The sequence below is a fragment of the Puntigrus tetrazona genome, chromosome 15, assembly GCF_018831695.1.
Source record: "Puntigrus tetrazona isolate hp1 chromosome 15, ASM1883169v1, whole genome shotgun sequence".
Classification (NCBI taxonomy): Eukaryota; Metazoa; Chordata; class Actinopteri; order Cypriniformes; family Cyprinidae; genus Puntigrus; species Puntigrus tetrazona.
This window is the reverse complement of record NC_056713.1, coordinates 20,854,937-20,869,498: the sequence shown is the minus strand read 5'-3', so window position 1 is coordinate 20,869,498 and position 14,562 is coordinate 20,854,937. Positions and strand designations below refer to the sequence as shown.

Sequence of the window (14,562 nt, the reverse complement as noted above, 5' to 3'; positions counted from 1 at the left end):
TGTATTGCATTTTAAAGAATGCAAACTGCACTAAAATAAAATTGTATTCCTAATTTGTAGCTCTAACTTGTATATGATGGGAAAATGTAATAGCCCATAAGGTACATTGAAAAGTTGTGCCTTCAACGAGACCTTTGCAATCACGAAGCACCAGTTTTTATTGGATTTAGCATCTGTTGATCTACTAAAGACCATCCTGTTCCTGTATTACTCTGAGAGCCACGAGAAAGCACATGTTGCAGTGTTTGAGTCTCTTGAGCGTGAAGGTGTTTGATCATAGTAAACGCATGAAGTGGTGATCTGTTCTCCGCTTGGAACGAGGAGATGGGCAGAGATGGATAATCTTGCAGTGTGTGTGTGTGTGTTTTAGAGGTACACGTGCGTTTAGCTGTGAATGTGTGTTAAATTGTTTAAAAACACTGATCATCCCCAGACTCCTGAGATTGGATTTATTTATCGTCCATCAAATGATCTTTTTCCCCATGCTGCATTTGGCCTGCCAAGCATCAATCTACTTCTTCAAAACCTTCATGCATACAGGATAAAATCATCAAAAAACGGCCCAATCTATTAGACTCATCTTCTCTCAAAGCGCTGCCAAAAAGCAGCCGAGCGCAGCCGATAAACGTGACATTTGAAAAGGACGGCAGCGGCTGACAATTTTAAAGGTTGTTTTCCCGTAAATACGTGAAGATGAGAAGGTGAAGACAGCAGGTGTTGAATTCTGATGTATCGGTGTAAGGCTGCCAAAAAAACAATCCTGACGGCATCACGCGCAACAGCTTCCTGCACAGATACTTTGATGTTTCTGATGGGCTGTTTATTATGAATTCTGACCCCATATCGCTCAGATTGATTCAGCCGTGTTCATCTGCTTATTGGAGCCTTTGATCAACATGAAAGAAACTAGATTTCGCATCAGACAGAGAGCATATGTTATAATAGATTTAAGTCGAAGTTAATGAAGAACACCGGTAGTCTGCACTCTAATCTTGCAATTCACATCACATGTTTGGGTATATTATTATTATTATTATTATATTGTGTGATTAGTTTATTGTTATTATATTGTATATTATTTTATTATATTGTTATATACTTGATTATATTAATCTACAGTTATTATTAACAAAATTATATGTACAATAATAATATTAACATAATATAATAAAATACATTAACATAATATTAAACATTATGATTTATTATAATAGATTTAAGTTCAAGTTAATCAAAATACATGTTAGAGTGCTTATAATAATAATTATTATTATATTTACATTCCATTATTAATGCAAATGTTGATTTTATTTAATTGTTAATTTTAAAAATAGTTTTTTCCATTTTCATTATATTAACAAATGCCTGCTAAATGTAAATGTTTATTTTTATTCTATTAATTTAAAATACATTTATATATTTTTTTGAATACACTAATTATTAATATTATTAGTAATAATAAAAAATTATGTATAATATGATACAATATTAAATATTATTATTTATAATGTTATATATTTAGATTATTAATTTATTGGCGATATCAACATGCTAAAATAGCAGCCCTCTAAAAGGTCCTAGCACCGCGGTGCCATTTTCTTCCGAAACTTCAGATATCAACATTTTCCTCTCGTCTCCGATACGTATACAATTAATCAGACGCACAAACCAAACCCACAACTGTAAAACCACAGAGTTCAGATGACAAGGAGAATGAAACGAACTGTGTATTTATGATGAGGTTTCAATGTTCAGAGTAATTGGTAACAGACTCGCTACATCAGAGACTGAAAAACACAATCGCAAGTGCCTTTTTGAAAACTTTTTTTCCAACTGATACATACATATTTAAGCTTAATGCACAGCACTGCTCTGATGAATAATTAATTTCGAATAATAATTACGAATCCGATGAATAATTAATGTGCTCTTTTTCTTTCTCTTTGCTCCGTGTGTCTGCAGTGCCCTCCTTCACCTTCACCCCCACAGGTAATCACACCTTCCTCACAGCACATATGCCCAGAATTCCCACAATCCCTAGAGTGTGACCACTTCCTGCTCGCCGGAGTTGGAAAGCGCGCGGCGGTATAATGTTTCTCAGCCGTTGTAATGAAGCGTCCCTCAACACTCCCTTCAGTCACGTTCGTTCTGCACGGAAGAACTCCAAACAAATACGACGCAGGCGAAGTGTGGGAGGCACGGCCTCTCTTTTAAAAATACATCTCCCCACAAGAAAGGCACCCCAGTCTGAGTTTACATGGATAATCAAAGAGAACTTCAGTCGCATGGACTCGTCAGCATAAAAAGAAGTCAGAAATAAAAGACAGAGAGGGAGGAAATGCGTAAAGAGAAGAGTGCTTGACTAAAGAGGGCTGTTAGAACGGCAGAGCAGCCGATCAAAGCACAGACGCCCGCCCTGACGCTTCGGACGGGATGTGAAGCTGTGACATCACAAGTCTCGTGGCCAATTAGACGGAGAGGACTGAACTTGGATGACTTTTGCATACCAGAGAAAGACGCCTAGACCCTTTCATTATTTCTCATCTCGCGCAATCTTTCTGTAACCGCTGTTGACTCACCTGTTTTGGAGAGGTTTTTATCAAAGAGATGAGAAGGGAGGGGAAGATTGGGAAAAAAGAAGCAGCAAACCACACGCTCGCTGGTTTTAAAGGGTTACTCCACCCCGAAATTAACATTTTTTTGATGTTCATCAATGTCGTTCCAAACCCGTAAAAGCTTTGTTTGTCTTCGGAACACAATTTAAGATATTTTGGATGAAAACGGTGTAAAACAGTATGAAAGACATCATCGGAATACTCCATCTGCCATCAGAGATTTGAGCTGTATTTTTTGAAGCGATGTTTATTACTTGTCAGTCAATGGGACAGTCACAAGTCTCCCGGTTTTCATCCAAAATATAAATTGTGTTCCGTAGACAAAGCTTTTACGGGCTTGGAACGACACAGGGATAAATTATTAATTACAAAATTAAAATTTTGAGGTGGAATAACAAAAATACAAAATACAAGGCCAACAAAATATGTTTTCTCACCCCCAAAGTCTGCCATCATTCTTGAACTGTATGATATTTTTTTCTTTGCAAATTTTCTTTGCCATTTGACTGCTAGATATTATTTCATTACAGGTATCCCATGTTATGTTTTTTCTCATTAATGTAATTTCTTTTATCTACAGTGGCCTATCAGAGAGGAGGAGAGGCCGTCAGCAGTGCTGGAAGGTGAGATGTTTAAAAAAAAATAGTAATAATAATAAAAATAATATATCTATATAAAACACACACACACATACATATAGTGATTGTATAAAGTTCATATATATCAGAAGCCAACAATGTCCGTGTGAAGGGTGTGTACTGTAGTGTAATTGCATTTTATTGACACTAGGGGGCATTTTTGTCTTTGCAAAGACATTTTTGGTGGTTGTGCAGTGAGACGGAGCCCCGCAGAACCCAGATGAGACAAAAGCCCTCCGTTTCTGCCTTGCTAATGCAATCATTTCCAACCACTGGATAATGTGTGCATTTGTAAAACTCGTTCAAATAGTTGCAGACGATGCTTAGTGTGTGTATTTCCCTAGTTGTCTTTTAGAGTCCAGCTTTTAATCAAGCAGGTCTTTGCCCTTGCCTAAAGGAAAGGTTTAAGCCTTTTGAAGCTAAAGAGTCTGTTAGAAAAATAAAAGAAAAAGACATACCACGCTGCAGGGATACCGGCAAGAACTAAGAGAAGAGGAAGCCACGTTTACTTTGAAGCATCACGTTGAAGATTCATTGCACAAAACTCTTTCTTTGATGTTCTTTTTGTGTCTTTGATAAGCGTCCCTGAAAAAAAAACCCTTCCCTCATCTCCTTTATTTCATCTGAAGCATTTTAATGTGACCTTGTTTTATCATGAAAGGTAACTATCAAACATAAATCAGTGTTTTGCAGTTAAAGTCATTTTTATTTCAAGATTTGATGGAAAGGGTTACTATGTGCTACTGTATGCGTTTTATCCAGAGCTTCTCTGGCTTTTGAGATCACACTGATTGACTGTGACACCCTGGCATGCGCTGGGAGCTCCAAGCTCTTCCTTTAGCGATGGCTGGGTTCATTTCTGTTTTTCTTTCCCAGGCTGGAGCAGCAATGTTCTCCAGCACTTGGGTAATCCACACGGAGATCTTACGGTCACGAGGCCTCAGGGAAACGGTGCCATCAGCCGTGAGCAAGTCAAGCAAACGCAATCCATTTAGCACAGATATAGCCTAATGCACTGAGAGATGCACATTGGGAGATGGGATGGGCTTCCTGTTTAAAGCTGAAGCTTGTCATTTCGGTGCCACCAAACGGAACACCACCGATCAGACAAACTGTTAACCCCGCCCCCAAAACTCACACCAATGGTTGTTCCAGTGGTGCTGTGTGAGGCTTGCCGATCGCCGATTGATTGCTGTCCTTATTTGTGGCAATAACAGTTCAAATGAAATAGAAACAGCATTTAGCACTGCTGATCGTGATCATATATTGTGCACGTACCACTTCCAAGTTAACGCTAGCAATAAATCACAATGTGTCTGTGTTTTCCAGGCCAGGTTTGTTGAATATAGGTGAACCAGCTACCCAGCCCTGGCTTGCAGACACATGGCCGAACAGCTGCTCCAATCACAATGACTGCACCATCAACTGCTGCACCGGCAGCAACGGAAACAGCGACAGCAACCTGGCCACTTACAGCCGCCCAGGTGAGTGTGTGAGCGAGTGTTTGTGTGTAGGAGTCTAGCCCTGTTGTGTACAAAGGCATAATGATATTCTCTGTTAAAAGTGGAAAATTACAATTATGCTTAGAAATCGTTTATTGCATATATACATTTAGCAAGCTTTTTTTATCCAAAAGCGACAAATGAGGAATACTACTTCTGGAAGAGTTTGTTACTTCGGTGAGGGAAAGACTTGCCAACGACTAGAAAAACAGGTTTTATTATGGTAACTGTGACTCAATGACTTGTTTAAATTGATTTAAAGCAATCGTTTACCATTAACAGTGCAAATTTCCCCTTTATACCACATTGTTTATGCAACGACATTTTCGTAAAGTTTGGGCTTGTTAATTTCCACTGAAGTCTCCAACTTGGAAGCACTGCATTCTAGTACACCTCTCCAAGTTGGAAATTCCAACTTTCCAAGTTAGCGCAAGTATCGTGTCCTTCCTTTGACACACATCTGCGTGTGTGATTTGTTGGAACGTGGACGTTTTAGGGAAAATAAAAGCGGCCGATATTGAAAAGGCCCCGCAGGCTGTAGTCCAGCTAATCCAATCTGCCGTCTGATTTCCATACCGCCGTAAGAACCTTTTAATGCAGTTTCTCTAAGTGCTCGCTTATACAGGAAACCGTTACAGAGGTCGAAATAGACCTGAGAGAGAGAAAAAGAGAGGGCGAGGAAAGAGAAGGAGTGATGGAGCACCTCCAGGTGGCTTTATTTCAGGAGTCAGCAAGTTACTTTACAAACAAAAGAACGCCAGGTTGACTGCGTGAGTCCAAAGAGGCGCACAAAGAAAGTGACAAAGCGGTGTTAGTATACACAGTCGCCCAGTTTTCACAAAGCAACTCTTAGTTTGGACAGCGGTGTCACTGTTGGTTCGTTTAATGATATTTAAATGTCACTACAAGAGCTTTTTTGTTCTCGGTTATCAGCTGGTGTGACTAAGCCGTTGGCTAAGAGTATCTCATTCATAACAGAAACCTTAAATGCATCCAATCCTTTTAGAAAATGTCTTTCTATTGAATTTAAGAAATTAGCTACCATATTCATGGATAGGCTTGAGGATTAGGCATTGTGTTTGCTCAGACCATCCACAGAAAGCGTAGATGGGGCTTTTTTAACCCAAAAAGCTTGGCTTCGCCTTTGATATCCATTTATTGGGAGTGTGTTTTCACTAACACTAGATTTTATCCCTGTCACCTTCATCAAAGCAGGAATGAAGGATAAATGTTGAGTGATTCTCACAGCATGACGTTTTAAAAGCTTGACACCCGCTTGCCTGGTTTGCCAAATACTAAAAAATCTCCAAGATATTAACCGGATCAGTGCCCACAGGGCTTCTCTGGAAAGACGACTTAGTTTGTCTCATTCCATGGGATCTTTTATCATTGATACGTCAACCTTTGAAGTGAAGAGCCGTTTCTTCTTATGGAAACACGAGCCATGCTCGAAATCCGTCCAATGGCAGGCCGCGGTATTTACGCGCCAAGCTTTTTGCTCAGATCCCGGGGAGGATTTGAATATTTTATGAGCCGGGGAAAATTGGATCTGTCAGAGGATGGTCTTTTACAGCGTTCCTCGTTTCGGAGGCTTTTGATTCGGACGTGTTGGAACATCCTGCTTGATGAGCTGGGGTGCCTTTCTCGTGGCTGCTCAGGAAACTCAAAGTGACACGCTTAGCTTGTGTCGTGGACGAGGGAGGAGGAGGAGGATTGTAGTACAGTGTCAGGGATTCGAGTGTTATCTTGCTATATGTATTTCAAGTACTCAACATTATCTTCAAAATTTCTGGTTTCAAGTTTCCCCATTTCATTCGTAATTGGCATATATTAGTTTGATCATTTTTACTCACCCTCGTGTCATTCCGAAACCGTAAGACCTTCGCTCATCTTCGTAACACAAATTAAGATATTTTTATGAAATCAGAGAGCTCCATAATCAGCAACACAACTGAAATGTTCCCAGGTTAAAAAAACATACCTAACACATCATCAGTATAACGGGATGTGACATCAGTGGTTCAACCATTCTTCTCCCGTGAGTTCCGCCATTTTGGAGATTTCTTGAACTGGAGTAATTAATCTTGTTTATGTTCTGAGAAAGCATGCGCATTAATGTAATAAGCGTTGTTTACTCTTAGGGGAAAGTGTGTGTATGCTTTGTGATAAAAAAAAAAAAGGATTCTCGTAGTGTCGTAAAACTGAAGTTGAGCCATGAATTGAATTGTTTTACCAACGTATCTACTAACGTTACGTTTCTGGACCTGGGAATATTTCGGTTGTGTTGCTGTCTTTGGAGGGTCAGATGGCTCTCTGATCCAAAAAATTTTTTTTAATTGTTTTCTGAAGATGAACGTAGGTCTTACGGGTTTGTAACAACATGCGGGTGAGTAATTAATGACAGTATTTTGGCATAAAATAACTCTTTAAACCAACCTAGTGTCTTCACTCCAAAAAGGTGTCCCCTTATCTTAAAACCACTTAATTCTGATCAGTACATCAGCACCTACAACATATCAGAATCCAGGCTTATCCTAAACAGTCTTTGGCTGTCAAAATGTCTTACACCTCTTCTATCATCCAGCCGATTGCATCGCCAACTACAGCAACCAGATGGACAACAAGGCCAGCAACCTTCTGGCTCCTGACACTGGCCTTTACAGCGACGTGGACCTTTCCAACAAGATCAACGAGATGAAGACCTTCAACAGCCCCAACCTGAAGGACGGCCGTTTCGTCGGTCCTGGTGGCCAACCTACACCCTACGCCACCACCCAGCTCATCCAGTCCAGCCTGGCCAACAACAACGTGAACAGCAGCGGTGGAAGTGGAGGAGGAAGTACAGACCTTAACGAGAAGCAGAGCTGGAAGAGCAGCCAGGGAACGCCTCAAAAACAGGCCGACATCAACATGCCACTGCAGTATAACGTAATGGAGCAAAACAAACTAAACAAGGGTGAGTTTTGTGGATTTCCTTGCGGCCCCTGAAAGTTCAAGGCAGATTTATTTGAATTTGATTTTAAACACTAGCTCACGCTCTTCAAAGAAAACCATGTCATGTTTTTCTCGGTTTACCACAAAGGTGCGTCATCAGATGCTTTTCGTCTTGTTGTTCTATTGTCTCCTCTTATTCAGACCACAATAAAAGCGTTACACGATTTTGATTCCTAATAGCCTCCCTGGCACCTTTACATGTGGCTCTTTCACATTCTAACCCCTTTTTTGAGTTACAAGTGTAATTCTACTCTACACTCTGCTAGTAAACTTAATCCATATTTATAGCTGTTGTTTTACTGTTTGGATGGGGATGAAGGTAAAGAGTAGACTGTAAAGTGTCTGATGTCTCGGAACAGTGTGAAGCCAGAGGTCTTAGATTACTGTACAAATAAGGGCTAATGTAACTCAAGCTCAAAGCTATCCATTATCTTATGCTTCATATTGTGCTACTAAAAAGGTCATTGTGTTTGCTTTTTGACTCAACTTGCATGAATCTAACTGTGTGTGGGTGTGATATTTCACACTTGGTAGACAATTGAAACCAGTCACCAACAAGTCATAACAGCTTATGACTGAAACCCTTTTGTAACCTTTTACCACTCGACTGCCTGATGTTCCACTCTGAAGCATTCTGCATTGAAGTGTCTGCGTTTTATAACAGCTTTCATTTGTCTAGTTGACAAAATCATTTTTTTCTATTTACTCTGGCATGTAAAGGACTGAGTCATAATGGCTCACCTGTAAAACTCAAAATCTCCTGACTGCATTCCCTTAGACCACTATCGAGGTGAGGGTCCCGTCTCAGGCACCATCCCCTATAATCAGGCCCAGGACGTCCTCACAGGAGGAACCTACAGCAGCTCCGACAGGGGGAGCAGCACCTCTGGTAAGACGTCCATCCGTCTATGCATCCATCTATCTATCCGTGTTTTGTTGTTTATTTATGTGCATCCATCCATTGTTGTTCATCAATTAATCAATCCGTTCATCTGTCCATCCATCCATCCATTATAATATAATCTATTTTGTTGCTTGATTAAACGGTTTAATACTTAGTTAATAAACTATAGTTATGTATATACATAAGGAACATTCATATTTATTAACCTTTATATATTTTAAGATGTATATTATACTATCTATCCATGTTTTGTTGTTTATCTGTACGTCAATCCATTGTTGGTCATCCATTCAATCTATCTATCCATCTATCATCCTTCCATCTGTCTGTCTTTCCTTTCATGTTTTGTTGTATGATTATCCATCCGTTGATTAGTCCATCCATCCTTTGTTGTTCATCCATCTTTTTTTCTGTCTATCCATCCATCCACCAATCCATCCTTCCATCTGTCTATCTGTCCTTTCATGTTTTGTTGTTTGTTCATCTGTCCATCCACCTATCCATCTATAGGTCTGTTTTGTTGTTAGTCCATCCGTCCTTTGTTGATTATACACCTTTCTTTCTTTCTTTGTTTCCATCCATCCATGCATCCAACCATGTTGTCATAAAAACCTGCAGACATAACCTCCTAAACGGTCAGCTTGCGATTCATCGCTATTCCATTTTCTTCCCAGTTCCATTATTTCTGAGCCTTTTCATTACTTTAAGAAGCAGTAAATCATATGCAAAACAGGACATTTACAAATCGCTCACTCATTGTGGAGAAACTCCAGGGAACAAAGAGAAACATTTGCGTCCGAACAAAGGGAGTCGATTCTTTCTTACGCTTTCTGAGGTGCACGAGCGCATATCTTAAACGGCGGCAGCAATCTCTCTCTCAGTCCTAATTCCTTTAGTTAAAACCATGTTCCCTACAGATTTCTAAGGTCTGCCGCATTTACTCGGGATGTTTCTGATTTAGAGGATACCCCCCCTCCCTTTTTGCGATTCGCCACACCGTCATTAATTACTCCGGCTTTCATCCATCCGACTCAAAGAAAGGGGGGATAATGTTGTCAGAAAGCCGGTGTTTGTTGCGGGACAGAGATAAATGAGGCCCATTCTGCGGCGTATGCAAGGCTGCCGGCGTAATGCATCGTATCTATTTTTATATTGTATTTGAAGTTCAGGTAATTAAAGAGAGGGTCTGGGTGCGTGGAGGTCCTCACAGCTCATTGGCTCTGAATTTTAATTCCTTTCTGTTAATTGGCCTCCAATGTTTCTCTTTTTAATGCTCTCTCTCTACCTCTCCTCTGGGCAATGGAGAGTGTTAGTTTTGAAAAATGACTCATTTTTTGATGGAGAGCACAACGTTAATTACAAATAGAGAGATAATGCGCATAAGCGCTTTACACCGAATAAATTATGGTGTGGGTGTCATTAATGTTGCTTCTCCTGAGTGTAAAAGTGCCATTTGTTTCACACATGCATCAAGCTCCCAAACAGACTAACAGAAAAAGAAATGAACCAGAACTTATTAAAGCATTTTAGTCTGCAATCAAATTAATGTATAAGTTCAGATGGCATTTTGGGCTGGGAGTTGATATAGCTCCGTTTGTATCACACTGAATGTGTAGTTATTTATTTGCTTTACAGGAAGTCAAGGACAGAAGAAAGGTGGGCGATCGACTAAACAGATCAAACAGAACCCAATGAATTGGACCGAACTGTTGCCGCCTCCTCCGGTTAATCCACCACCATGTCAGGAATACACCCTCGCAATGGACGACAGGTGAGATCAATACACAGGTTTTCACTATACATGTGTAACATTTATAGTTTTGATATTTTTGAACTTCATAATTTTATAATTATTACATTGTACAATTATATTATTTACATAGATTTTCAGTGTGTATTTATAATAATTATATATTTTATACTTTATTTTATAAACTAATAATATTTTTTATATTGTTTTATTATTTCTTGCAAATATTATGAAATTTATAACATTATTTGCAGTGTTTTAGTAACATTAAAAAGTAAAAATAAAAACATTTTCTTATGTCTATGCTATGAACATAATTGAGTGCATAAGTTTAATATAATTCATTTTCCTAATTAATATAATATTATAAATTAAATCAATGAAATATTTTTATAAAATATTATGAAATACTTTTTTAAATAACATGAATATATAATATAATATCATATAATAATTATCTTAAGAATATTTTTTGTACAGCAACTTAAGCATTAAAACACATACATTTTCGGAAACATCTTGCAGTTTTGAGTTTCTTAGTTGCCTAAGTCATCAAATGTTTCTTCTCTTAGTTATGACACAGACTTGCAGTGCCCTTTGCCGCCGTCTCGCATGTATCTGCAACCTGACGAGCTAGAAGAGGAGGAGGAAGAGGTGGAGCTGGAGCGAGGACCCACTCCGCCCATACGAGGAGCAGCTTCCTCACCTGCTGCTGTGTCCTACAGTCACCAGTCCACCGCGACCCTCACCCCGTCCCCTCAGGAGGAGATGCAACCCATGCTGCAGGACAACCCTGACCTACACGAGCGCAGGTACGCCAGCCGCAACGGCTGCAATGCTTCCTTTTTAACCCATTTACAGTTTGATGCAGCTGTCGTTCTCCATTAGGCGACTCTTGGTGAGCCCGCCCCCTCCACCACGCCCTCTCTCCCCTCCGCACACATACGGCTACATCTCCAGTCCCCTGGGTCTGGACACGGACGGCCTGGAGGAAGAGGAGGATGAGGATGAGGGTGACGAGACGGATGCTGAGGTGGCTCGAGTCCACCAGCTCCACACCCACCCTCACCAGCAGCACTTGCCCCAGCAGAGGGCTCTCCTGCGGGGCTTGGAACAGACCCCGGCCTCCAGCACCTGTGACCTGGAGAGCTCCGTCACCGGGTCTATGATCAACGGCTGGGGCTCGGCTTCAGAGGAGGACAACGCCTCGTCGGGGCGCTCCAGCGCCGTCAGCTCATCGGACGGGTCTTTCTTCACCGATGCTGATTTTGCCCAGGCCGTGGCAGCCGCCGCCGAATATGCTGGTTTACGAGTGGCAAAGCATCCTGGGAAAGGCCACCATCAGCTTCCAGTGTCTGGAGGTACTGGAACATGTATATGCGTTTTTAATAAATGTTTCTAAAGTTACTGCACATATTTAAAACGGGCCTAATAATGTACATAATTTATCTATAAAAATGGTTTCAGGAGTAGGAATGCATTAAGCCTAGACATGGAAGTGAGAAAACTCCTAATATTTGTTCAACGGTTTTAAACGGAGACACTAACTGTTATGCTATACCTCCAACAGCGGCTAAATTAATTTGTAGTCAATTCTGCTTGCCTTTAATAGAGCTGAACTAAGCAAACCCTCTGTCCTCTAATTTGCCAGCAGCACGGAAATACCAAAACCTCCCTGCGGGACACCGTCCAGGCAGCCCAGTGTCCACAGACAGTAACGTTAGCGCAGCCCCGGGTCAGAGGAGGCCCCTAAAGAGGCAAAAACAACATCCAGCTGCTCAGACAGGCTACCAGCGTCGAGAGGCCTACTCAGAGGGTACGTCCACACTCAGTTCTGTCATGAATGAGGAAAACTAAATACTTATCTTTTGTTTAGTTTTTTTTTTTTTTAAAGAGAAAAGTAAAATATATAATAAAAAATACAACAAAAATATACATTCAAAAAATTATACTTTTTCCAATTGTAATAAATTCTGTTATATTACAATATTAATCTAACCCTTATAATGTTACCTAAATATTATAAAAATAAACAATAAAATTTTAGAACTTTCATTTATTACAATTAATACAAATTTTAAATATTGTAATTTATTGGTACAATATTTTCAAGAAAATAATAATAGCTTTTTGTTATAAAATTATCTAAAAAAGAATACACTTTATATTTGTTTATATTATTTTATTATTTCTTGCGAGTATTATCAAATTTATAATATCATTTAGAGCATTTTGATAACATTTTTTCTTTTATGACTATGCTATGAACATAATTCGGTGTATAAAAATGATTTGAAACCGATAACTTGCAAGTGTGACGCTGATATCTTTTGACCAGTTCATTTCGTTGACACCCGGTTCAAACGTCACTTGTTCAAAATTCCGGTCATGCATTCACATAAATATCGATTTAACCTAAAATGTTACTTTAAAGTCCACGGATGCCATCCATCAACGACCCACACGCTAGTACAAGTCTTCCAAAACAGTAATCTGCCGGCTCATAAAGAGCGAGGGGAGGTAGAGAGGTCAGTGTCCACCTACAGTGGACATAAGCACCCGCTCGTGCTTCGCTCTCTAATGAAACTTCAGCAGGTGCGAAAGCTTTGCCGAAGAGCTCTCCGAAGGCTTCGGAAAGGTCGCGTTATCTGTGTGCGATGCGTGTGGAACGGCAAAAGGAAGTGCTCATAAACGCATCCAAACTTTCTGCTCGAGTGTGCGTTTGTGAGCACGGCCTCATCTGCTGCGTCTCATCACAGAGTCAGTTGTCCTTGTGTGTTGACACTAAGATTTAATATCAGACACAAACAGGCCTTGGTCGGCTCTATCAGATCAACTAGCCCCTCTCATCTGTCCTTCACTGTAATCTCTTCCTCCCCCTCTTCTAATCTCCCGCTCTCTCTCTCTCTCTCTCTCTCTCGTCTTTGTTCGCCGTTGGCCACTGAAGAGACCCAGATTGATCAGTCTGTGTCAGCTCAAGTTTCTGTTGAATGTGTGATTTGATTTGATAGGCCTTCTTCGAGTTACGCTGTGTGGGAGGGTTAAATACGGCGCTTCGCGCGGTAAAAGAAGAAGGAGGAGGTTGTCGTTTGAATGCGCTTCGCACAATCGCACTCAAAACGAAATGATGTGAAACACAGATTGCCTACCAACCCCCCAAATACCACGCGTCAAACACGCACTCCCCCCCGCCTCTGTTAATTTTGCTCTTGTTTGCTCAGTGCTTTGGGTGACACCAGGCTTATTATCTCGTCCTCCTCCAACTCCTCTCCAGAAGGCCCTGTTAACCTTTCATCTGCCTGCACTTCTGTCTGGAGAGAAAGGAAGCCAGTCTTTTTCCAGACGTTCTTCTCTCTCTTTGTCTCGGTTTTCTTCATTCGCGTGTTTCCGTCAGAAGTTTGTTTTCAGATTAAGAAAAGTTTTCTGCAGGAATGCCGAAGGATGGCTACGGTTATCGAGCGTTTCTTGAAGCGAACGAGTTAGGAAATTTGTAAAGAGGCTGAAAAGCAGCTGAATATATGCAGGTTGAATGCATTTCCATGAGCGGAGATTGCTGTAAGCCACGGAATAAAAAACACCCCGCGGCAACAGTGTAGAAGTGGCCCAATTCGGCGGGAAAACCAGAGACTTGGCAACGCTGGTTAGTTGACAACAGTTCTGTTTCTTTCCACTCCAGCCAGGCAAAAAAAAACCTTAAGAAACAGGCTGTAGAAATAGGTTTGATGTCCCTGTTTGAATTTTTATATGAATTATTCAAATTATTATTAAATATTGATTAAATAAAAACAAATTGTTTGAATTCTGAATAATTTAATAATGAATAATTTAAGAATTTCAATACAAATAAGTACAAAAACTATTTATAATAATAAAAAAAATTAAAATGATGAAATTAAGAAATAATATATGAAGAAAAAGTTTACATATGTTTATTAAGAAGTAATAAATGTAAAAAAAAAGTTGATAAAATTATTATAATACTGTTTGAACAATATGTGTATGTTATATAACTGTATGTTTTAACAGTTTTATAAATAGGTGATGCATTTAAAATGTTTGAGGACTTTTAAATAAGTGTTCTGCTCAACAAAGCTGCATTTATTTAAATCAAAAACACAGCAAAAACAGAAATATTGTGCAATGGCATTAAAGTTTAAAA

At 39.9% G+C, this 14,562-nt stretch overlaps 1 protein-coding gene across 5 annotated transcripts in view; it reads left to right on the top strand.

Moving 5' to 3' along the window:
* Nucleotides 1-14,562, top strand: part of robo1 (roundabout, axon guidance receptor, homolog 1 (Drosophila)) — a 286,379-nt gene that overhangs the window by 265,590 nt on the left and 6,227 nt on the right. For 3 of the 5 annotated variants that reach the window (XM_043259081.1, XM_043259078.1, XM_043259082.1), the window contains 9 exons: nt 1,963-1,989; nt 3,196-3,238; nt 4,583-4,737; nt 7,340-7,711; nt 8,528-8,638; nt 10,289-10,424; nt 10,976-11,215; nt 11,292-11,764; nt 12,055-12,219. In XM_043259081.1, coding sequence (XP_043115016.1) covers nt 1,963-1,989; nt 3,196-3,238; nt 4,583-4,737; nt 7,340-7,711; nt 8,528-8,638; nt 10,289-10,424; nt 10,976-11,215; nt 11,292-11,764; nt 12,055-12,219 — 1,722 coding nt within the window. The remainder of the gene's footprint in view (nt 1-1,962; nt 1,990-3,195; nt 3,239-4,582; nt 4,738-7,339; nt 7,712-8,527; nt 8,639-10,288; nt 10,425-10,975; nt 11,216-11,291; nt 11,765-12,054; nt 12,220-14,562) is intronic. The other 2 variants (XM_043259080.1, XM_043259079.1) reach the window with 1 other exon arrangement.